The sequence below is a fragment of the Dermacentor albipictus genome, chromosome 10, assembly GCF_038994185.2.
Source record: "Dermacentor albipictus isolate Rhodes 1998 colony chromosome 10, USDA_Dalb.pri_finalv2, whole genome shotgun sequence".
NCBI classification, from domain to species: Eukaryota; Metazoa; Arthropoda; class Arachnida; order Ixodida; family Ixodidae; genus Dermacentor; species Dermacentor albipictus.
In genome coordinates this window covers 59,924,691-59,949,332 of record NC_091830.1, presented here as the reverse complement: position 1 = coordinate 59,949,332, position 24,642 = coordinate 59,924,691, and the positions used below count along the sequence as shown (strand labels likewise).

At 47.8% G+C, this 24,642-nt stretch overlaps 1 protein-coding gene across 1 annotated transcript in view; it reads left to right on the top strand.

Moving 5' to 3' along the window:
* The first annotated feature begins 13,377 nt into the window (after nt 1-13,377).
* Nucleotides 13,378-24,642, top strand: part of LOC135912091 (venom metalloproteinase antarease TserMP_A-like) — a 79,596-nt gene continuing 68,331 nt past the window's right edge. The window contains exon 1 of the mRNA XM_065444472.2: nt 13,378-13,578. Coding sequence (XP_065300544.2) covers nt 13,380-13,578 — 199 coding nt within the window. The 5' untranslated portion in view covers nt 13,378-13,379. The remainder of the gene's footprint in view (nt 13,579-24,642) is intronic.

Below are 24,642 nucleotides of genomic sequence, written 5' to 3'. Positions count from 1 at the left end.
GCATTGTAGTCCCCGCTGGCTGACGTATTCTTGGATTAGATTTGCTGCAGTTTGCACGCGTTCTTCTTTTTCAGCGAGGGACCCTGTTGTGGTCCAGAGTGTTATATCGTCTGCGTAGATTGCGTGCCGCAGACCCGCTACGTCCTGCAGTTTGCTTGCGAGGCCGATCATGGCGACGTTGAACAGCGTGGGAGAGATGACAGCACCTTGTGGTGTTCCCTTGTTGGGAGGGTGGTACACTGGGGTCTGGATCTCTCCCATCTTCAGCTCCGCCGTGCGGTGGCTCAGGAAGCTCTGAACATACTTGTACGTTCGCACGCCGCAGTTGGTGTTGGCCAGCCCTTCTAGGATTCCTTGGTGGCTGACGTTGTCGAAAGCCCCTTTGATGTCGATTGCTAGGAGGACGTGTTCGCCGCAGCGGGAAACGTTGCTGAGGACTTCTTCCTTGATTTGGAGTAGCACATCTTGTGTGGACAGGCCTGCGCGGAAACCGAACATGGTGTCCGGCAGGTGTTTGTTATCTTCCAAGTGTCTCTGTAGTCTCGTGTTTATAATTTTTTCGTACACCTTGCCGAGGCAGGAGGTGAGCGATATGGGTCTGAGGTTTTCAATTGCCAATTTCTTGCCCGGTTTGGGGATCATAATTATTCGTGCGTGTTTCCACATCGCCGGTACCGTACCTTGTTCCCAGTGTTTGTTGAGATAGGCTGTGAGCGCGGAGATAGACTTGTCGCTCAGGTTTCTGATCATCGAATTTGTGATCTGGTCCTACCCGCCGCTGTGTTACGGGTGGTGGCTGCGATAACCGCTCTCATTTCATTTTCGGTGATAGGTTCGTCCATTAGCGGGTTGGGTTGTCCTGTGTAGGGTGTTCTACATGGTTGTGTGGGAGTGGGATCTCCATAGCACTTGGTCTTGATGGCATCGATGAGGTCTTGTTGGCTGCCTGGGTAGGTGTGTAGTAACCGTTCCAGAGCCCTGTGTCCTTCTCCTTTGGTTTTGGTGGGGTCCAGGATTGCTTTGAGGATGTGCCACGTGTTCGCCGTGTCCAGCGTGCCACCGAAGGAGTCACAGAATCTATACCAGTTCGCGGAAGCGAGTTGCATGGCATATTCCTCTGCTTCCGCTGTTATTTGTGCTATGCGCGTCTTCAATTTCCTGTTATGTTTCTGTTTTTTCCAGCGGCGGGTAAGGCCCCGTTTCGCATCCCACAGGTGTAGTAAGTGGGGATCCACCTCTGGGGTCTCTTCCGTTCTGGCGATTTCCTTTGTGTGGCGTTGTTTATGTCGACGGAGGTTGTCGCACCAATCTTCCAGATTCGTGATTGTGTCGGCGTCCTGTTCTTGGGCTTCCCTGATTTTTCGCCAGTCAGTGAGTTTAGCTGTGCCGATCTGCCTGCGTAGGCGTCCAGTCTGTAGTGTTATGTTTAATATGAAGTGATCGCTGCCTAGGTTTTCGAGTGTGTTGAGCCATTCGGCTCGAGTGGTTTGAGTGATGAAGGCGAGGTCGGGAGTGGTGTCGCGTGTTACGCTGTTCCCTTCCCTCGTCGGTATGTTCGGGTCTGTGATGAGTGTAAGGTGACACTGTTCAATTAGTGTTTGTAGCTGGAGACCCTTCCAATCCTGCCTCTGGTACCCCCACAGGGTGTTCTGAGCGTTGAAGTCGCCCAGGATTACCAGGGGACTGTCTTTAGCGAGGCGGAGGGTGTCCCCAAATAGTTTTCCCATGTTTGCGCGCCTTTGGCTAGGGGGGCAATAAATGTTGAGTACGAAGGCGCTCTGTTTCTGGTTGCCTTTGTATATTATTTCGAGAAGTACATGTAGTACGTCCACGTCGTCTATGGGTTTGTGTTGTATGGTTGTGATGTTTCTGTCTACTAGTGTGGCTACCTTCCACTTGTCGTCTTGACTTGTGTGATATTCTTCGTAGCCATGTAGTGTTGGTCGGGTACCGGGCTCTTGTAGGGCTATGACCCCTGGTGGTTTTGAGGAATGAGCGATCAATTGTGCCAGCAGCCCTTTCTTCCTGCGGTACCCACGGCAGTTCCATTGCCAAATTTCTAAGTTTTCTTTGACTTGCCTGTATGGTCTAGGCATTGTTGGACGTTGTGGTCGGTGATGTTACGATTTGGTTTGGTGCTGCTACAGGTGTGACCTTGTAAAGGTTCTGTCGTAGTGTCTTTCGTAGTTTTACGGAGTGAAGCTGGCTCTTAAGCTTGCTGTCTACAGTGGCTTCCATATGTTTTATTGCTGCATCTGTCCGTTGTATTGCAGTCTGTGTTATTTGTTCCAACTGGGCGCGTGTAGCGTCCATAAAGGCTTGCATCTGGGTGCGGATGGCATCGACATGGGTTTGGAGGTCAATGATGTCCTTGTGTGGAGCCGCCTCTTGTGGTATTTGTGTGAGCTGTGTCACTTGTTGTTTGAGTTGTCTGTTTTCTTGTGTGAGTGTCTGTATCTGTGCGCGCATGGTGGCGAGTTCCTGTTCCAATTTCACCGATGGTGGCGTCTGTGGTTTTTTATACGAGGGGGAGGCTACTGCTGCCCAGCTTACCTCGTGTTCTTTACTGGTATTCCTCTTGACTGAGGCTTCCTTGGTCTTTCGGTGGTGTTGCTGGGGCCCCTTGTCTTTGAGTACCGCGATGGCTGGTGCTGCCTGCTGTCCTTGCTTGGGCGTCGACCGAGATCGCCGTCTGGGCGACCGAAAGTGAGACCGTGGGCGAGAACAGGAGCGGGACCTGGACCTGGACCTCGGGTTGGAACCGGACCGAGATCCGTAGATGCTCGGAGACTCCGAGTAGTCGAAGTCGGAGCCTTCCCGCTCGGAGCTGAACCATCGCGGGCGAAGGTCAGCCGCATTGGTCGAGTGAGTGACCGGGCGGGGCTGTCGTTGGGTTTTGGGTGTGGTGGTGGAGGCAGGCTTCCATCTGGGTGGAATGCGTTTGAGCTTGTTGTTGCACTCTGTTGCGGCGGTGAGATGGGCCCCTCCGCACAGGGCGCACTTCGGAACACAAGTGTGTCCGGCGTCTGGGTTAATGTAGTTGCAAACGTTGCACGCACGAACCGTTGGGTTGGGGCAGACGTCTGGTCTGTGTCCGGTGATTCTACAGATGGAGCAGAACTGCCTTGTCGGCTGGTAGTCTCGGCAGGGCATCTCCCCTCCATAGTAGTACACAAATCTAGGCACCTGTGGTCCCTCGAAGTGGAGTAGGGCTGTCTGGGATTTTCCGAGCATACGGGCCCGCACGATGCGGACTCCATGTGTGCGGACCCGAAGATTCGCCATAAGCTCTTCTTCGCCGGTGCCTGCGTCGATGCCGTGTACGACACCTTTAAGCAGGCCCTCGGGTGTTGAAAGATACACCTTCACAGGGTGTGATCGTCCGTGAAAGGTGAGGCTTATAATGTGCATGAGGGTGGCCGCCGTGGCCTCGTGAGGTGTGCTCACGATGATGATGTTCGAGCCGTGTCGCAGGCGGACGATGAAGTCGTCCCCCTTGCAGGTCGGCGCACCTCCGGTGGCTTGGACGATCGCCTTGGCCACTTGGTGGGTCTGTAGTTTTCGAACGATGAGGCCCGGGGTCGGTCGGATAATGACTTTCATGTCAGTGCGCGGGAGTGGAGGCGCGCGTCTGGGAGCAGGGGTCCGTCCCAGAGTCCTGGAAGACTGCTTCGGTCGTCCTTTTCCCCAAGCCGGGTCGGCGTCCGGGGCTGGCTAACCTCAGACCCTCTCCCTCACGTAATGCATAGATAAGGTGGCAGAGTACGTTAAACTCAACCCTATCTCGAGGCACATCGAGGGTAACAATTTCTTTCCCTATAACATGATCGGTTTCCGGCCGTCCCTGTCTACGCAGGACGTGATGAGAAAGGTTAATTGAAATGCTCGCTGATGGAATGTAAATGCATGGGGGTCTAAAGAAAAGCAATGCGGCGATTCGACGGCTCAGTACAATGACAGGCGCTCTGGGAATTCCTTCGGCTAAATCATGTTTGACCTTGCAGAATGACTGGAAGTTCTCATCATTAATTACGTTGAATCTCAAGGCACGGCATGCTCGACCTTTTAAAACGCAGCACAGCGGCGTGTTACGGCGGGAAAGGCGAAGCGATTTTGAGTGACGAATGCCTCGCGTGGCTTCTATTCTCCATCGACAGCTAGAAGAAACGCACATTCGCACGCATAAGTACGCATAAGTAAATTGCTGCTATGTAACGCTGCGAACTGCCCAAGTGCCTCAAGGCGCTGGCTTGCATGAGGGGAATTTCCAAGGATATTATATTTCGCTTTCTATAAATACGTCCACTTCCTAATTTTACAGCATGGGGATTCTGCATTAGAGAGACGGTTCTGAAACCAACCACGACTTGAAAATACAGTTCCTATACAATGTAATTCCTGCATTGAAGAAGCCCAGCAAAAGTGGCTGGTTAGCGCGTGCCGCATTTTTCTTCAAATGTGCTCAAGGGTGCTACGATGACGAAAAAACAAAAAACCGAAATTGCCCTGACGAAGACAATTTTTCTATAGGAACTGTTGGCATAAAAAAATTTTAGGGGTTCTGTTACGACAAGTCGTCCAATGTGCTATCGTTTATCTTATGTGCGTATACTTACACACATGCATGCATAAATGTTCTTTTCTACAATAAATATTGTTTTATATATAGGCTATAAGTGCAACGAACGTGGCGTTGTTGTACAGGAGTTCCCAGGCGAGGTGGACTTACTTGACCGCTAATTAAGTGAGGCTCAGAAGACTAACGAACGTTGATTAACCTTTTCATTAATGCCTTAGGGGGGCATTTGCTTAAATGCCGCACTTGTAGGATGTCATAATTTAATGCAGCCTTGTTTTTAAAGATCTTGGCAGTCGCACCCAAACGGTGATAGTTATCATCGCACTTCAGAGATAGTTCCAAGGAATATTGAAACTGAACGCGGCAGGAACGCAGAAAAGGCGCCTCCCCTGTCCGAGCTAAACGCCCCGTAATGACAAGCGCTAGGAAGTTCGAAAGTGAACGTCTGGGACAGTCGCAGCGCGTGCTGATATGGTGCACTTTGGTTGGCTAATGTATGCCGCTTTGTGTTGGGTCAACATTTGCCGCGGCATGCTGTCTTTAAAATTTGCTCCCCCCACCCCGCACTTCTTTACGGGGCGTTGCCGACTTACACCCAGCATGGACAGGCTCAGCCTCAATATTACCTGTATTTGGCCTTCTATTTCTATTGTGAATATCTCAAATAACGTTCGACATTTTCTGATTTCTAAAAAGTGTGTAAGCCATAAATTGTGACGCCCTGCAAGTTTTTCACATAAATTGCCCTCAGGTTACTTATAGAACGGCAATAAAAAATGTTTCCTAATTACAATTTCTGATGTGGCCTAAGTAGCGGCAAAGCTTCGCACCTCGTTGTAGAGCTCACATGCGAAGACGACAGGTATCTCGTGGTGATAGGTTGTCATTAAAAAAGTGCGTGTTGTAAAAAAAAAGAAATAAAAAGCGGCCGGCCAATTTATCCTGGCAAAACCATTATGCATTGCGAAGGGAGTGATTCTAAGAAAGCTACCTTGATAATCGTATAGCGTAACAAAGCCGAAAGGATATGAAAAGAGCATGAGCACACACGTGGCTCCTGTTCATGCGTTTACTTCGTGTCCTGGTATTGTGTGCGCTAGGCTATCATCTCGTCATGATATTGAAACAAGCCTACATCACATTCCCAGTGGGCGCGAGTGCAGTCAACAGTGAAAGGTCGAACCGTGCGTCGTCGCTGCAGCTGTCTAGAAAAGATGATTGTGTGTTCCTGTAAGAAAACAACACAATGGTTCCAAGCAAAAGCAGCGGAAAAATACAGAACCTGAGCAATACGACAACGGGATTGCCGAACTAGTCACTCAACTATATGGCATTCTTGTTGTGGCTTTGCTCGAATTTAATCTTATTCATCGAAGTGAACCTGTGTTGTATTTTGAGTGCATAATTACGCACAAAGAGTCCCAAAACACTGGACAGTAAGGCAGACCCGCTGGTAGAGATAGAAATGTATCAAAATACTCTGCCTCGACCATTGGCTGCATTGCCTAACAGATGTAGAAGGAAAGCATGGTGGGCGGATTGTTTCGACTGCATCTTTACCTACAGCGCAAACAAAAGACGCTGCATATGAAAAACAAAATCACCGCCCAATCACTCCATAAAAATGGCTAACCAGCCAGGCTGAAACGTACGACACCGGTGTTTGTCTCTGGGTTCACCTGGACGTTTCAATAAACGACGGCTTCGTAGGCTGCCGGATCCTCGGTACGCGGTTGCTGCTTGCGCTCGGTGGCACGAGCCTGTTCTTGTGCCTGGGCTGCAGCAACAGAATGGCGTAGACGAGCTCATTCCCGGTTCTGCTCGTGGCGTTGCTAATCGAAAGCTGCCTCCTCCTCAGGGGCACGTATGATATGCGGCCTGCCTATTTCCGAGGCGTAGAGTAACTGCTGCGCACGCGCTCCGCTCAATCGCGACGGAGAGCAACGAAGTCACTACTGACGCAGCCAATCGCACGTCTCTCTCTCTCTCTCTCTGTTTTCTTTCGCGCATGCGCGTGGGGCTGCGCGGGAGGAGTTTTCGGCGTACAGACGACAGACGGACGTTGAATCGTCTAGCCACATACAACTTCGCTGTAAAAAAAGGCCTCACTACCCGAGTGCTGACTCACAACAAAATTTTAGTCGTGAATCAACGCTCATGTAGTGCCATCTTTATTTCATGTTAAGTGTTTGTGCTTGCCCTGTACGTAAACATATAGTACTCCCAAGGCAAACATTCGGCCTTGCACAAATACCTAAGAATTAAGATGCAAAGATGGCGAACGTGGTAGCCCAGTTGGTGATGTCCCGCACGCGACTGCACAGGTATTGTGGAAAATGTGCATTCAGTGCCGACCTTTGCCGAGTTGTTTCTGTCCGCTCTATCATTCCCTACACTATCATTTATCCAGTTTAATTAAACGTAAAAATTATGTGTTCTACACATTTTGGGTATTACTGCTTTATTTTCTATTGGTTGCGACAAAGAAAGGATCGAGTCCATTGGGTCCCCTTATTCTCTTGTGCTCGAGGCGTAAGAATTTCGCACGAAGTAAGTAATTTTTATGAAAAGTCCAAGTTGCAGCAGCCACTGGCTCTCTGAAAGAACGCCTGGAGTTTCATCAGTCTCAAATACACTCTGTTTTTGTACCTCGTTCAACCGGCAGAAAGCTCGTCTTGGACGTACATCCACTGTCCTTGCTCACATTAGCACCGCTTGGCGTGCGCCACTGCGCCAGCGCTCATATCGCAGGCCCTCAACAGAGCACCGCTTCACAGATGAGCACGGGCGAGCAATCATCCAGATCAATGAGCTCCACCCCTCTCACTGCGGCAGACTCAGTCATTTCAATTCGGACGACGTGACGGCCGGAATAGCCCTCCCGCGCCAGGCGCAAAAAGTTGTTCTCGTGCAACCGATCCCTATCAATATGCACCTCGTGCACGTGCTTCCATGCACCCCTTCGACTCGTGCTCGGCGACGCACGAATGGAGCGCCTCTGTCGCCTGTTGCATTACGTACCAGACGAGCACACCCTCTACGCTGATGCGACGCAGACTCCCAATCAACCATCTGCCGTTGTACTGAACGGAATGGGGACCCTCATCACGGCAGGTTCCCTCCAAAGCTTCTCTGTGGCCCACGCGGAAATGCTCGCGATCACTCTGGCAATCCTACGCACGTCTCGACCTAAAGGGAATGAATATATTATCACTGACTGACAGCCGGTATGCCCTGCCTTCGTTCGCCGCCAGGGTGCGCATGTCCCGTCTCATTAGCATCCCTGGTCAAAAGTAATTCGTGACGCACCTTTCCACTCACTTCATCAACCTGGTCTGGGCGCCGGGCATTGCCAGCCAACGACCGCACTCACCCGGCGGCTCGCGAGCTTAACCATCGAGCAGCTCGGTGGGGAAGGGCTGGGAGTACAGAACGAATGACGTTACTTCTGACCTATAGCGATATCTTAAGCCATTATTGAACGTCACGCTAGATTTCCGTGCTAATGGGCTACACGCGGGAGAATCAGGTAGACTCACGCACTTTTATTTCGCTAGCAACTATATGGACACTCCAGGCGCATTTTCACCGCCGTCGTGACGTTCCTTGCAAAGTTCAAGGGCGATAACACTGTCGCCTCGTGTCGTATTCTGTGTGCGCGAGTGAAAATATGCGAGGGAAGCTGACGATCGCAGTTCAATCTGGAGCGCGCGAAGGAAATGGAGAGGAAACGCACCGTCTTCCTTGGCGCAATAGGCCGTAGGGGATGGAAAGGAGGGTGGGGGGGCGCGTTGGGCTCCGGCAGCAACAGAGAATTTGGCGACTGGGCGCACCCTCGCGCGCCATATGTTTAGGAAAGCGGGGACGCAGTGAGGGAGAAAGGGGGCGGCGGCTTCGACTCTGCCAGCACGTACGTACAATGTGAAAAATGTTTAGGTAAAAAACAGACTTTTTGGGCTGCTGCCTCGCCAGAAAATATCTGTAAGGCTCGCTTCTCTGTTATCTCGTTTTCTGTTATTTAACAAGTTGTTTCTGTTTTACGTTAAGAAAAATTTTGTGTTTAAACACAGTTATCTGTTTTGTATTAAAGAAAAAGTTCTGGCTTCAGTTAAAAAAATTGTTGTTTTAATAACATTGTCAGTTTTATTTTACAGAAAATATATGTGTTAAACAATTATACATTATGAGGCACAGAAACGGTTCTGTTTTCTCTCTATATTTTTCTGTTACTTTACTTTTCTTTTCTGTTCCACTGTCCAAAAGTGTCACGTGTAAAGAAAATGATCTATCGGGATGACTAACGGGCAGACCAGGAATGTCGCTTACGCCAACGCTTTCAAAGGGCATTTCTCTTCGTGAGGGCAGTTGCCATCCTCATGAAGAGAATTTTATTTGTGCCAACGTCGACTGGAGCCGACATTTCTTGTTCGACCACTGTTTACCACTTCTAGCCTCCATCTTCATGTGAACTTCTCTAGTCTTTGTGTTGGACTATCACGAGTCACATATCACGTAGATATGGAGCTGGTCTGAAAATGAAAATTAGGCTCTGTGCTCAAAGTTGAAACTGTTCATCTGCAGCGCAAAAAGACAAAAGTGACACGTAGCGCGTAGTGCCAAATGTGACCCAAATTTATCGTGCAGTTTTTATTCCATAGGTTGCGTGGTGTTGCTTTGCGAATATAGTTCTGATGGTCGTGCTTAAAAACTTGTCAAACAGCTGTTGCGCAATTTGCTGGATTTGCAAAATCCCAGCAAGGAAAGAAAGTCATGTGCCCGGTAAACCGCGTTTTAGAACTGAATGAATATGTAAAGTATGTGTATCTGTGGTTCGTGCTTAGATAACAGTGAACTATTCGGTGTCGCATGAAGAGCGAGCTTGGGTTACATAAGACTGATTTCTTGCCTTTTTACAATTTATCAGTGATCTCCAAAGTATACTTTATCGTAATCGCTTGAAAGAAGGATCAGCCATGTACAGGACACTGATGAAAATAAAATATTATAAAAGAACGACGTTTCTTAACAAGCAACCGACAAAAATGATGCTATTTCAAGAAGCATGTGCTAATTAATTTTATCCTCGCTGCGTACAAATAAGCAAGTGGAATGGCAGTGGTAAAAATAACTGACATACATAATGGATGCATCGGTAGTACATATTAAAGGCCAAGTTGTTGTGGTGTCCATATACACTGCGCCGTTTCTATTTTTTTAAACGCAGCAGCGAAGTATTTACGTCATGCCAGAAGCTCTTCTACAGTATCGTGAAAGTTTGCAATACATCATCGCAATCATATGCACTGTTTTTTACATGGTAGAGCAAAACGGGCTATAAATTCTGGCGTGCGATTTTAGCCACTCACCTTAACAGCCAGAGCTACAGTTGCTCATGTAGCCATGAGGGACGCATATACACATATTCAGGGAGTGGAACCATTACTCTATATGTGCACTGTCGCTCCCATGAGCAGGAGCTAAATGCATTCCCTAAACGTGAACTAATATATAGCCATTCTTAAAAGTTAGCAAATCTTTTGTTTTTCACTAGCCTGCTCGAAATATGCCGTGTCGTATAACTTGCTACAAGCATGCACATTTGGCTTGTGCGGCTAACACTCCTAGTGAAAGTTCATGCCCAAGTAGAAGACTTAAAAAGGGTGTAATGTGAATTATACTTAAATGTAAAACACCCTTAATTACTTACGGAAACACGCAACTTGCATGAATAGAAGTTTGTCATAAACAGAGTAAGTGATATGACGGCACGACACTCGGCAATCAAGTTTTCCTAATTCATATCCCCAGGTTACGGCGTACTCTGCATCCCTGGACCCTGCACTTGTATATAAACGCGACATGCCACTATGCAATCACTGTTCAAATATCTGGACGATTTTGTTCATTCCTGTCATGAGCAATTCCCTCTTTGCTGTGAACAAAGGCACAGATGCCAAACAAAGTGCGTCATCGTGCTGAGAGATAATCAGCAGAGGTGAAGGGGTGACGAGAAACGAAGTGCATTGCAACATGTGAAGCTGAGCCTCTTCGATGATGAGGAGCAACCAAAAGAAGCAGAGACAAAATCATTCCTTCTTGCATTGTGCGGCGCATCCTTTGATAGATGGTAGAAGCAGTGGGTAGGATTTGCGTGTTCTGTAAAGAGAGGCGTGAGAACAATAGACTAAGTAGAGTCGGTGGAGAGGGTGCGCACTCTAAACTTAATTTATTTAATGCAAGGAACTGTTTGTTAAAGAAAAGGAAGAGTTTTAACAAGGTACAACGGGTCAGACAAGGATACACAATCTCTCCAATGCTATTCGCTGCGTGCTTGCAAGAAGTATTCAAGCTATCAAACTGGGGAGGCTTAGGAGTAAGGATCGATGGCGAAAACCTTAGCAACCTTCCCTTTGCCGATGACATTGTTCTATTCAGCAACACTGCTGACGAGTTACCCATATATGATTGAGAACCTTAACAGGGAAAGTGTAAGAGTGAGGTTGAAGAATAATATGCAGAAGACAAAGGTAATGATGGTAAAAGGAACAAGAGTTCAGGATCGCAAGTCAGCCTCTAGAGTCTGTGAAGGAGTACGTTTACCTAGGTGAAGTAATCACAGAGAACCTTGACCATGAGAAGGAAATTTACAGTAGAATGAAAACGGGTTCGATCGCATACGACAGACATCGTGAGCTCCTGACTGGAGGCTTACCGTTATCATTGAAAAGGAAGGTATACAATCAGTGCATTTTAGCGGTGCTGACATATGGGGCAGATACTTGGAGACTGACACAGAAGCTTGAGAACATGTTAAGGACCGCGCTAGGAGCGATGTACCAAATAATGCTAGGCATAAGTTTAAGAGGCAGAAAAAGAGCGGTTTGGATCAGAGAGCAAACGGATGTAGAAAATATTCTAAATAATATTAAGAGAAAAAATGGCGCTGGGCAGGTCAAGTAATGCGCAGATTAGATAACCATTGGACCATTAGGGTGACAGAATGGGCATCAAGAAAGGGAAGCGCAGTTAAGGACGGCAGAAGACTAAGTGGTGTGACGAAACTAGGAAATTTGCAGGTGCTAAATTGGATCGGTTAGCGCAGGACAGGGGTAATTGGAGCGGGCATAAAATAGGCTGCTGCTTATGATGATGAGAAGGACAAAGCAATAAAATCAGCGTTACTAATACAGAATACACCGCGATCAAAATGAGTCTTTTGGATGTATGCGAAGCAGAAAGTCTATCGTGGCATATACTATGCGATCATTACGTGTTTCAGAAGTATAATGCTTGTCAAAAAGAACAGTTCGCAGCTGATGCATTGCCCAGCATCGACATTTATCAACATGGAAGCACGGCACTGCGATTAATACTTCACAACATTTTACTGCGGTTAATTAAACCTTTATGCTTAAGATCTGGCATGATGTTTGTATAATAGATTGCACTGGTATTTTTCTTAATACAAGGGCGGGATCAAGATTTGCGTTCGTACGGGAAACTTCTCAACGTATTTTGTGGAGAATTGTCACAGTTTACAGGATCCTTAAATAAAAGAAGCGACTGTTGCCTAGTTTGCGCAAAGAAACGTATTTTGGGTCCCTGCCCTCGAATATTTCTCAAGTTATTCTGGGTTGTGGCACCGTTTCACCTCGGCGAATTGGGCGCATTGGGCTGTACCTTACAGTTTGCTTTCTATTTCACGCTTGAAAAAAATAAATAAAGGTACATGTGCATCTTACTCACTTCAGTCATCCGTTCACAATTGACGTTCACATTTTTGGAGAAGATTCTCGGTTAAAACATGGACCTCACTGTTATTATCAGCCGCAACTTCCGTGATGCCACTCCAATTATTCCGTATGCTTTTGCTATAGTTGTTGCGGAATGTGTATGAGTTGCGCTTGAATTTACTTAATGTCCACAAGTCCCGGATAGGAAACACGTGGAATTATGGCAGTGCATGCCGGAATTTTTCAGTTGGTGTTTACAGCATTTAAATTGGCGCTTCATGTAATTTCTTGAAAGCATAATGTAAGTGACTAGGTTGAGGATGTTTGCACAGGTTGCATTAAAGTGCTGTCTTGGGTAGGTTGGTACATGTCGGAAAATACGACTAACAAAGAAAAAAGCGCGACGGCAGACTGAGACAGACAAAGTGCTGGATATCTACCGATATTTTATAGAGAGCAAGCCTGAACTTTCTGCAATAAACTGCGCACTTGTATGCTTCATAACGCCTGCTCAGCGCCAAAATTTGCATTTAACAAATCATGCCTAACAGGTGTGTCGTCCCTCTCAAACGCGACCATTCCTGCTCGAACGGACAAACTTGCTGGCCACCTGCGCCTTCCCGAACGCCGCGATTTCTCTGCCACTGGTGGCGCGGCACTCGCACGACTCACCCACGCATGTGGCACGGTAGCATACAGGCATAGCACGTGCGGCGAATGCTAGCGGAAAAGTTCGGCAGCGGAGAGAAAAATGTCACGCGAATCCATTTGTTCCGCGCGCCTCTCGAGATACACGTAGACCACGTTTATTTAGAGGGGCGCGCAGCAAATGCCTGGTGACCTAAGAGGAATTTTGATGGCGTAAGGTGCACCTTGTATGTTTTGCGGTGAAGGCTGCTCATCATCACAGCGGCCACATAGATACACGTTCACCGAAAGCCGCGATTGGACGGGAACAAGTCCCGATGCTGTAGAAAATCTTCGGAGCCAGAAAAGGGCAATAAAATGTCACCAATGAACAGAAACAGTCGTCTATGAGCAGCTTTCCTTCGTGCTAGCAGATGCTCATGATGGCATGTTCTCGGAGAACTAAAGCGCTGCTTAAAATTAAACGACGATCGTATTGGCATTCTTCAGAAAATTTCTCCATGTGTCATCAAGATCACTACCGCGCCGTACATGGGCCTCTATTTCTTAGACTCTTCAAAGCACGCTTCACGTGTCACTATGTCCTTTTCTGGCTCTTCATTGTTAAGGTTTGCGCAGGTAAGTATTGCACTTTTTATACTACAATCTAATCGCCGTAGTGGCTGCGTCACAGCATCATTATGCTGCACAATACGTCTGAAATGGGCTGGACAGTAAGGCGTTCGTATGGTTTTTATTGAGCCATTGTCTTCCAGGACTGCGTCCCTCATAGCAAGTGCATTGCTTTGACACATTGAACCCGATTATTTGATTTGAAGTCTAGAGTGGACTATAGTGAATAGTTAGCAAGTTCATGAAGTACGAGGCAGTTTTCTGAACCTGTTTATTTTACATAGGCTCTGGGACCGTAAGCAAAACAGCAATTGCATTGAATTTGTTTGCGGTTGACTACGGTTTGATAAGTTTTAGGCACTCTGGAATTTTTCAAAGATGCTTGTGGCTGATGTCATAGGCCTTGAGCTGAGATATTCGAAAAGGTGGAAACTACTAGCACGAGAAGTCGAAATATATGCTCCTCTACTTACCAAAAATGCTGTTTATCTTCCCAAATATTTCTTTTAGGTCACACATTGCAATCTACGAATTGGTGCTGGTGAGATTGCAAGACGCATACACTTGAAATATATCTACAGGATGGCGCCAGTTGCATGATAACACTTCCCATAGTGTGGGAAGAAATAAATAGCCATTCCAGTTGCCTTTGAGCTTCAAAGTATAAGAATGCGTTGTGTTCAAGAAGTAAGTTGGACAACAGTGCATTTCCATGGTCAGCCGATGGCGCATATCTTCAGGATGGTGTAATTATATAATCTATTTCCAAATAGATATGCGTTGCAAGCTCAACGGGTCCGATTTGTAAATTGCAATATGCACCGTGAAGTAATTCATTAAGAAGGTAATTACAACTTCTTACCTAATTGAATATACATTTTATTTTCTAGTGCTAGTTATGGCCGCCTCTCTCTATACTTCAGCTCAAGGACTACCATTATTTCTTCCGCAGCAGGCAATTCCTAAAAATTTCATAAAACAGAAATGATCACTACTAAAAAGGCAATTTTAATTCCATGAGAAAGTAAGCCGCCAGGTGCATTCTCTCTTTGCGCAAAGACACTGGCTTTTGCCCCACTCGAGCATTCATAGATCATGGTGCGTGCAAACGAATTATCACTCTTTGATAAGTGCGGATTAAGCGGTATGCATTAGGCAGCTCGGTACCGCTTAGCCGATGCTCCTGCAACAATAAAAGCTCATTGTGTATTGCCCATTTCCCTAATGCGATGGCGCAATTCCTTTGCGATGCTGTGAGCCATTTGGAATTTCTTCTTCAATAATGACAAAAATATGAGTGTTATTTCCCAGATTTTGGGATCAGCACTGATTATTCCACCCAGATATGCTACGTACACAGGAAGCACAACTCCTGGAAAGGCGTGTACATGTGAATTTCTAGAAAATAAGCCATTTTGTATATTTCTTAGTTTCTCGCTGCCATAGCTTGAGAACATCAAATAGGTATAGCAGCACATAAGGTATATCTTATATGCATACATCTGGATACGGTAGAACACAGAATGCAAAAAGAGATATACATGATAGCAACGCACATAAAGCAGTGTCACCAGAAAACGCAACGTTTTGGAACACAAAATGATAGAAATTAATCCGAAATTGAATTTATCAGCACAAAGGGAAAGCGCCGTACAGGGTAATGAATGAAAAGGCAATTTCTTCTCGTATAAAACATATTGTTAGACCTACCAGAAGTTATTGTTTAAGGTTATTCTCGTTCTAACTTATTTTATATACCTATTTATATAACGTAATATACAAAGCTGCAAGAACGTCGGAATCCATAAGCACGAAGCTCAGTCGAATACATGTACTTCCCATCATTCCCGTGGTGGTACAACGACTGCAGCGCCAGAGTTCCCTGTAGTAATTATTGTATGAAACTTTATGCCCATGGGAGCCTTTGGTGCGCCTTAGTTGAGTGACTTGCTGCGACACGAGGCTACCAAGATGGTACGACCATAGAGTTTCCAAATAAGTACCCTAGAGGGAAAGGTGGCGCTAGTGTCTACGGAGGTTCTCCTGAGCGTAGCCTCAACCTACATGTGAATGATGGGAAGTACAGGCTTCGGATTGACTTCTATCTTTAGAGTAGTGGCGGTTGCTTGCGGCGCAGTAATCGAAGCTATACGCAAATATTATCGCGTAAAATATAATCTAAATTCTGGAGTATCATATATAATGCACACACATTGCATAAATTTTGTATGATTTTGAGATTGAAGCACGATTTACCACCAGGGCACATCAAGGTATGCATTCTTCTGCGATTATGTTCCCGATTTAGCGCCGGAGAATAATACAATATTTATTTTTACAACAGCAATAACAAGCGTGCATGTACAGGGTCCCAAATATTTGGCTGCGCGTGTTCAAAAAAAGATTTTGAACTCACCGCTGCACTGTTCTTCCTGAAATTTTGCAGAACTATCGCATTTTGGCATCAACTTCGTTTAGTATAACGCTTAGCACGATTAATCGCTGTGTTCTTAGACAAAAATGAGAAAGTGTTTTTGTTGTTGGGAAAAATGGCGTCTGAAAAGCTGGCCCTGGCACAGACTTCTGTCTCCTTTTGCCGTCATCTGCAGAAAGCAGCGTTTCAGGGAGGGCTGCTCCTTGTTGCCCGCTCTTGGAAAAGGCGACTGCTCTCCTTGGAACGCTGCTTTCTGCATACGACGACAGCTGGCGACGCAATTTTACGCTTGCACCGTCGCGGCAGCAGCTTGCATCCCCATAAGCACAAGCAAGTTTCGAGCTTTTTTTCGAAACCACGGTGTCAACTGTGCCAAGGGTTATACTAAACGAAGACCTCGCCAAACTTCGATTTTTCTGCAAATTTAAGCAAGAACAGTGAAGCGGTCAGGGCTAAATCTTTTTTGAACACGGAGAAAGTTTTGCGCCTTTGAGAGGAATGCTACAAATGTCGTCTGCTACGACTCCTGCTCGCTGTGAACGCGAGACGTTTCTCGCAGATGACCGGCACTTGCGAACTCTCTCGCTCTTTCAAAAGACTACGTCAGCTGTCACGATTGCTGAACGTCTTTAAGTGCTTTTAAGCACATCTGCGTTAGTGCTAGCTAGGACGATTGTGGCCTCCTACGAGTATGCTTCATTATGTTTTAACGCGATAGCGTTAAGGAGCTCGTGTCGCAGAAAAGCCGGTGTCGTCGGCGTCGGGTGTCGGTGTCCGCGGCGTTGACCGTGAGCGATAAATAACGGCAGGCACTTCATAAATAAAAAGCAACTTCCAAGATGGGCTGGGTGGGAATCGAACCAGGGTCTCCGGAGTGTGAGACGGAGACGCTACCACTCAGCCACGAGTGTGATGCTTCCAAGCCGTACAAACGCGCCTCTAGTGAATGCGGTGTTGCCTTCGAAACGAGCCGTGGAAAGTTATACTGCAGTGTATATAGGTAATTATGAACATGTAACTTACAGAAGTCGCAATTACACGAGTAGCGAAGTGCGTTTCCGCTGCATTTCTCTTCTGCGCTTTCCGCACACGCAGAGCCATCTTGCGGCAAACACAGAAGACCCCCTCCTCTCCATGTAGGGCGCTGCCTCGACAGATGGCGCGCCACGCGCGCATTGGAGCTGTGGAAGGACCGGTGCGAGGGGGGTCGTTGGCCGGACTCTCTCTCCCCTGACAACGCTTCGCCTTGCTCCCTCTGCAAAATCAAGCGTCCTTCCTTTCTTTAGATCACTATCTGTCTATCTCTCTGCCCGTGCCGATCACGACGTTTGGCTGGCGTGCATCATTTCCCCCTCCGAGATACCGAGTTCTTTGGTTCGTTGCGCTTGCTCAGGCGCACGTTTCGTTGCTGCGCTGAACGCCGCGTTGCTCGACCATATGGCTCGACGCTCACCGCGACGCATTTCTGAGCGTGAGTTCTGCTAATAATGGGGGCTAATTCGTGTACTGGAATGCCCTAGGCTAACTTAAAGGCGTGATCACATTCCTTCTAGGGAAAATTTCCGTTGCTTTTGTGAAAGAGTGGTACATAGCCAAAGTAAGTGATGGCTGCCCTGTAGCCCACTGTCTTACACCCCTTGGCGGGTCGACGGGAACGCTGTCGCGTTCCACTCTTGAAGGCGAAGCTTAAGCGTCCTCCAATTTTATGCGAAGCATATTACGAGGGCTCAACCCAGCTCCTCAGGCGCGGCGGTGACCATGAAATCACGTGACACCGTGACGTCACGACAGAGGAGAAGTGGCTTTGGCTCAACTCTTGCAAGACGGGCTGGGTGGGAATCGAACCAGGGTCTCCGGAGTGTGGGACGGAGACGCTACCACTGAGCCACGAGTACAACGCTTCAAAGCGGTACAAAAGCGCCTCTAGTGAATGCGGTGTTGCCTTAGAAACGCGCTGTTTCTAAGGCGTGCGTCTCTTGCTCAGGCGCACATTTCGTTGCCGCGCCGAACGCTGCTTTGCTCGACGCTCACCGCGTCCAATGCGGGGCGCGTAGTCGCTGCCCTGTAGCCCATTGTCTTACACCCCTTGGCGGTTCGACGGGAACGCTGTCGCGTTCCACTCTTGAAGGCGAAGAAGTAATGCATGAGTTGTTTCTTCGTCTAGCCGAACCAAATATAGCCAAGCAACAGCAGTTCACCAGGCTAAACAGTGGTTCAACAACTAAAATAAAGGCTAGTATGCTTCGCATCCTGGGCTTAACCTTACCTAAGCCACAGCCATTTTTTATATTGACTTTCCGCTGCTGAAGCCTGCGCCAGCAGCTGCTATGGCGTGGATTGTAAGAGTTGGGGTAGGGCATGAAAAAATGGCTGTGGCTTAGGTAAGGTTAAGCCCAGGATGCGAAGCATACTAGCCTTTATTTTAGTTGTTGAACCACTGTTTAGCCTGGTGAACTGCTGTTGCTTGGCTATATTTGGTTCGGCTAGACGAAGAAACAACTCATGCATTATTGCTTCGCCTTCAAGAGTGGAACGCGACAGCGTTCCCATCGACCCGCCAAGGGGTGTTAGACAATGGGCTACAGGGCAGCGACTACGCGCCCCGCATTGGACGCGGTGAGCGTCGAGAAAAGCAGCGTTCGGCGCGGCAACGAAATGTGCGCCTGAGCAAGAGACGCACGCCTTAGAAACAGCTCGTTTCCAAGGCAACACCGCATTCACTAGAGGCGCTTTTGTACCGCTTTGAAGCATCGTACTCGTGGCTCAGTGGTAGCGTCGCCGTCCCACACTCCGGAGACCCTGGTTCGATTCCCACCCAGCCCGTCTTGCAAGAGTTGAGCCAAAGCCACTTCTCCTCTGTCGTGACGTCACGGTGTCACGTGGTTTCAAGGCGACACCGCCGCGCCTGAGGAGCTGGGTTGAGCTCTCGTAATATGCTTCGCATAATAAGTGGTAGCCGGCCCATGCCGTCGTCCAACTCATCCATGCTAAGGACGTTGTTGAAGGCAGGGACTTGTTCTCATCGAGAACGAGAAATACGGGTTTTATGTACAATATTTAGAAGAACACAGGAGATACATTTCATCAGGCTAGCAAGATTGAAAAGTGAGCACATCGAACAGCCGAAACGGGCTGCTTAAAAACACTGTCCTCCCTAGATCCGTAGGAAAAGGTAAAACTGCGGTTCAACCTTCGTCCAATGGAAGTGTCCGAAGTCACGCATTTGATGGGAAGGTTCACACACTCACATCCGCACTTTGGTTTCACCGAACGCGGTGAAGGGGTCCTCGTAGACAGGGGTTGAAACGCCTGATCCAAACAGGTGCCTCTTGATTCCAGAGCTAACCCAGCAGTTAGCCCCCGCGTCTCTCAATTGACTGGGACGATTTCTTGGGCCCGGGACAAAGCATCGAAAAACCATTTTCCAGGAGTTCTCTTGCCTCAAGTAGACCGTGAAAGCGATGGCGTGTCAACTAACAATATGCGGTCCGCCGAACGTGGCTAGCCTCGCTGGCGCAGCTGGGCTGTCCGTGGAGGCGCATTGTTGGCTACCCAAAACGACTTGTCGTAGGGGGCCTGGAAAGGTTCGAAGGTCGCTTCTCTACAAGAGGCTCATTGTTGGCTTCACAAAGCGACTTGTGCAAGTGCGCCGGAAAGGGTTCAAAGGTCGCTTCTTCGAAGGACGCCACCCCCGCACGTCAATATAAACAACTGCGGTTGGCTGGGAAGCGTTTGCAGGTCAGCACCCTTTGCAGGCCGATAGTAGCAGCTCCTCCATGGTCCGGAAAATCTCGACTGGCCAGTGCCGATAACCGCTGGGCCGGAAGAAAATAGCTGTTAGCAAAGGGAGGGGGTGACTTGGCTTGCAGCCACCAGCTGTGAAATGATGACACCGCCCCAAAACATCCAACAATGACAGGCAAATGCAAAGTGAACTCCGCAACTCGGCTCTGCGCCGAGATGACGTATCTTGGATCTCACTTTAGACCCGGCAGGCTTCAAAGAAAACATAAGTGCAGAAACAACAAATTCTGCATATCGCTATGCCAATATTTTAAAGGAATTTCATGGTGACAAAATGAGCAATCATGAAAGGAGCCCTGCTAAATGAGAGGGGATCTTCTTGGCTTAACCAAATTAACAATAACAACACCAAAATTTAGGTGGGATCCCTAAACGCACAATTCAAGTTAACCTGCTCAAACGATCCGCATTGCTTTGCAATTTCCCTTATATCTAAGGGAGAAGTACTCTTGGAGAGTGAGGCTACATCGGAGCAAGCAGCCATTTTTGTGTGGCATTTGATCACGACCGCTCGATGAAAACGCACAAGTGCGGCCTGCCGTATGCGGCGGAGACGGCGTAGCTCGCCTAGTGTTCCGGGCCACCGCAGCGGCGCCACCGGTAGGGGAAAGCAGACGGAGATATTTGCGGGGGATCGCGGCGTGACAGCGCAGCTCGCGTGCTCTCGCCGCTATTTAAAGGGCGGTAATAAATCTTTTTATAGCGTCAATCATATTAGTAAGTGTGTCTGTTGAATGTATCAGGTCGGCAATGTTTCCCCCAAAATATAGCAGCTGTTCGTTTATAACTAAAGTGGTTGCTTGGGCTGGTTCGTATTGTCCGCATATCTGTTTCCGCCTATGTTGCCGTTGTGCTGTGCACTCTCGAAGATGTTTGTTTGTGGAACAGTTATTTGTGCAACAGCACAGCTGCTTGTTGACAAGCGCGCTTGTATTTACTGAAACATTATGTTTTTCACTCTAGAAAAAAGAGGACGTTGAGAGCAACGGTGAAGGTACGGCTGCTTTATTCTCCTTGTCGGAGAAAGTGTACTGTGTTGTAATCACAGGCGCAGTATTTTCCTGGCGAGAGGCTTTTGCGCCAGTCGTACAAATCCCTCAACTGACAGGTTAATATCTCCTGCCCAGTTTGCAAGGACCGGTCGCAAGAGCTTTCTCAGGAAAACTTTGCACACTTCCATGGCGTGGCCCTCCGCTCCACAAGTCAGCTCCCGGCATGCAACAGGTGCGGAAGAAGCGCTGACGATTAGAGGCCGCAAATTTTGCCACTTCTTCTCACTTCCGGTACCTTCATTACCCTGTTAATAAAGACGCATATGAGCTTGCAAATGCCAATAATTTCCATCCGGGTATTTGAGGCCGCCGTTGCTAATGTTATCGATTAGCCCCTACAGCGCCTCGTCTGTCTTCTGAAGCTGCAGCTGAGCTTTGCAAGCCTTGCACTGCACTTGTGTGAAAGGCAATTACAAATCAGAGGAATGAGTAACACATTTCGTACTATAAGTACGTCATACTGGTTATTTAGCGCACTCGAAAGACAAGGTTCAAAAACCAAAGCGGTGACAAATTTAGTTGGAAGAAAGCGGTGAGTCTTTGTCACCTCCTTGTTTGACCATTTCGTTGCAAGTGCGCTAAGTAACCAATATGACTGAATTCTAACTAGCCCAAGTCACCACCCTCTGAAGTGATATAAAAGTGCGCATTCTAAAGAGGATCTTGATTTTTTTAGCAAGAACCGCGCCCATCACAAATGAGGTGCCGGAAGGTGGCTTGTGATGTTATCCACATCTATTATGTTATTGTTGAAAAGAAGGTGCCCTTACCTTCTCTTCAAAAGCACGCACGAGGTAACCAGCCAGATAAGCAATTCGAGCTAGTTCTATGCCAGCCCACGTATCTGACCAGCTACCCAAGAATTCAAGTTTGCTGGACAGCTCTCTCGGAGCAAGCACAAGACCAGATGGCATGGGAACAGGGCCGTTGTCGTTTACATCCATTCTAATGGATGTTTTGGCCTCTGAAGTGACAGGGGCGTTCCCATTCTTTGCAGCTTGCAGTATTGCAACCTAGAAGAGCAATAATTACGAAAGTAATTGCAAAAATCATAGCACAATACAAGAATCGACGGTACCTTCAGAAGCTTCTCTGCTGTGAACACTGCTGCCCGGGCGTCTACTCTGTCATTTCCACCATTGTACTGTCTGAAGCAGCTGAACAGGGATTCAGCGGGTCGCTGTTTAGACCTCGGGTCAGAACGTAGCGGAAGCTGTGGAACAAATTAAAACAATGAGAACTGTAAATTGTTTTACCCATTAAAATTATATAGAGGTAGATTAGGATTGAAAATGGTATTTACTTTCCGTGCTCAAGAAGATACTCAATTAGGGCCACTGTCGATCGTGTGGTGAGAACTGTTGCCTCGTATGTTTCCTTTGTCATTCTGTTTCTTGATTTGCAGCCAGAACGCTGAAGTTCCTCTAAGTAGGCAATAATGTCTACTTCTAGCCACGACAGTCGCTCATCATCTGTGGTGAAGAAAGGCGCCTCATTCGGCCCTTGGGATTTAACATATTGGCCACGTGGCCTGACACTGCGGATATCACGGAGGGCGTACCAGTTCGCCACCATATGCATAAATGCAGTGGTGGCAGAACATCCTTGAAATTCCTCAGCATCTGTATGGCATTGAGGATTTTCTTGAAGGTACTTGAGCGTCCCAGTCACAACTGGCGAGAAAACTTGCGTTGCCCTCCTCACTTTCATTTTCTCAAGATTGTTGGGCTCTACATGAGACCATGCAAGAAATCTTACTGGCTTCACAAGTAGAATAGTTTGAATCTCCAGCAGTTTCTTGAGATACGTACCTCCTCGTATTGCTTCATCGCCATCCATCAACTCTCTTTCCAGAAAGTTAGTGCGAATGCTCTTTATCAGGTGCTTCGGATCAAATGACAGATACAGAGGAGCACCTTCTCGGTGCGGCACTGCATGATCAAGTGTGCCATTTTCATTCAGGCGTTTGAAAAGTGTAACGTTTGTCTGATGATTATCAGCAACAATTCTCACAACATGAAATCCCACGTCCTCAACTACTTTCAGCACTTCCATTGTCATAGAGAACAGCTGGTCGTATTTCAGACACCTCGTGATAAAGTACCCTACCGGAATGATGTATGGTGTCGACAAGCCTCCTATTACAAAACATAGTAAGCGGTTTGCGACTTGAGGGACGGCTGTTGAGTGCTCTCCTGCTCCAGATTCAATGAGACCAAAAAGCTTGTCGACCTGTCGATCGTACATAACCCTCTTCTGTATGGCCATCTCGTCAATGAAGAGCGAGCAGGAAGCTTCTTGCTCAATGCTGAGCCCCTTAAACTCGATACACAGCCGCTCCTTTATGAACGAAGTGACGCCAATTTTACGAATTGAATGGCCAACATATTTTTGCAGCGTTTAGCGGCAAGGAAGGTTAAAAAGATTTCTGGATCTTACATGCTCATATCCTTTGCTTGAGCAAGCCTTCTAAATTACACACTCCCTTAGAATGATGTCACTATAGTTAGGCTTCTTCGTGGAGAAACTGCGGACTTGGTTCCTAATGAACTCGGCAGTCTTGTCTCCTTGTGCAGCTTCATCAAGTACCTTCATAAAACAGGCAATGCCCTTGTTCTTTTCAAAAGCTTGTGCGAGCTCCTCAGCTCCATCGACCTTCTCTTGAAGTGTCTGCAGCGCTCCTTTAAGACGCGCGACCTACGCTTGAAGGCGGCGCGTTGTTTTCTTTGATTGTTCTGTAATTTTTTGAAACTCGAGAGAAGTTTCGCATGATGCATGTGCAAATGATGCAATTCTAGCCCAGGTTTCAACCACTGGTTTGGTGTTGTTAGGCATTACGGTTTCATTGCTGTCAGGCGGTGAACCGTTTTGACTAACAGGAAGCTCGTCATGTGAATCAACAGTGCCCGCGCATTTTGCCCGTGACTGCGGATCATCATCTCTTTCCAAGCGCGGCCGCTTCTTCCTTGGAGCTGACGTGGTCCTCGTGCTCATGTAGCTGGGATAACCGGGGAACACTGTCGGCACCACAGTCGGCAAAAGCACCCTCAACTTGGCGGTCGCCTTGTAGTCACTCTCTGTAAAATGCAGAGCACACACCAATGACCTGTCATTTGGCTGCCATATTGTTCCTTTTCCGCCAGGTCCCTCCCGGGAAATCTTTCGCAGCCATGCAGCCCTGCGTTCTGGGTCGCTAGGGAACTCGTGGTAGTGGATTTGGGGGTTCTTCGAAGCATTCGTCGTACACAGCGGCACACAACAGTTGCGCGGCATTGTGTCGCAAGCATAAAAGGTCACACAGGCGTGTACTGTATCGAGTGACACTCACCGATAACGATGCACACGAAAAAAAAAAACACACACACACTGACCTGCGCGCACATTTTAATCCTCACTCCTTCCCGGCAGTGCCTCGCGGGGGCTCCTGCGGGCACTCCCTGACTACTAGCGCCCTCCTCACGAAACGCGGCAACAACTGTAAACTCCGCCTCCATGCTCTCACCCATAGACGGCGGTGCGACGCGGCAGGCCGCACTTGTGCGTTTTCATCGAGCGGCCGTGATTTGATTGAGCCAAGTCAGAGGACAGTGATCCGTCTCGAAGATGAACCTCGCTCCGTACAAGTAACAAGATAACTTCTGGGCAGCCCAAACCAAACAAGCAGATTACTTCTCTGAAGCGCTGTAGGCTTCCTCTCGTAGTCAGTTTACGGCTGGAATAGAGGGTAGTGTTTTCCTCATTTTCATCGCCGTTGCCTACTTGACTAAGAATCACGCCCGT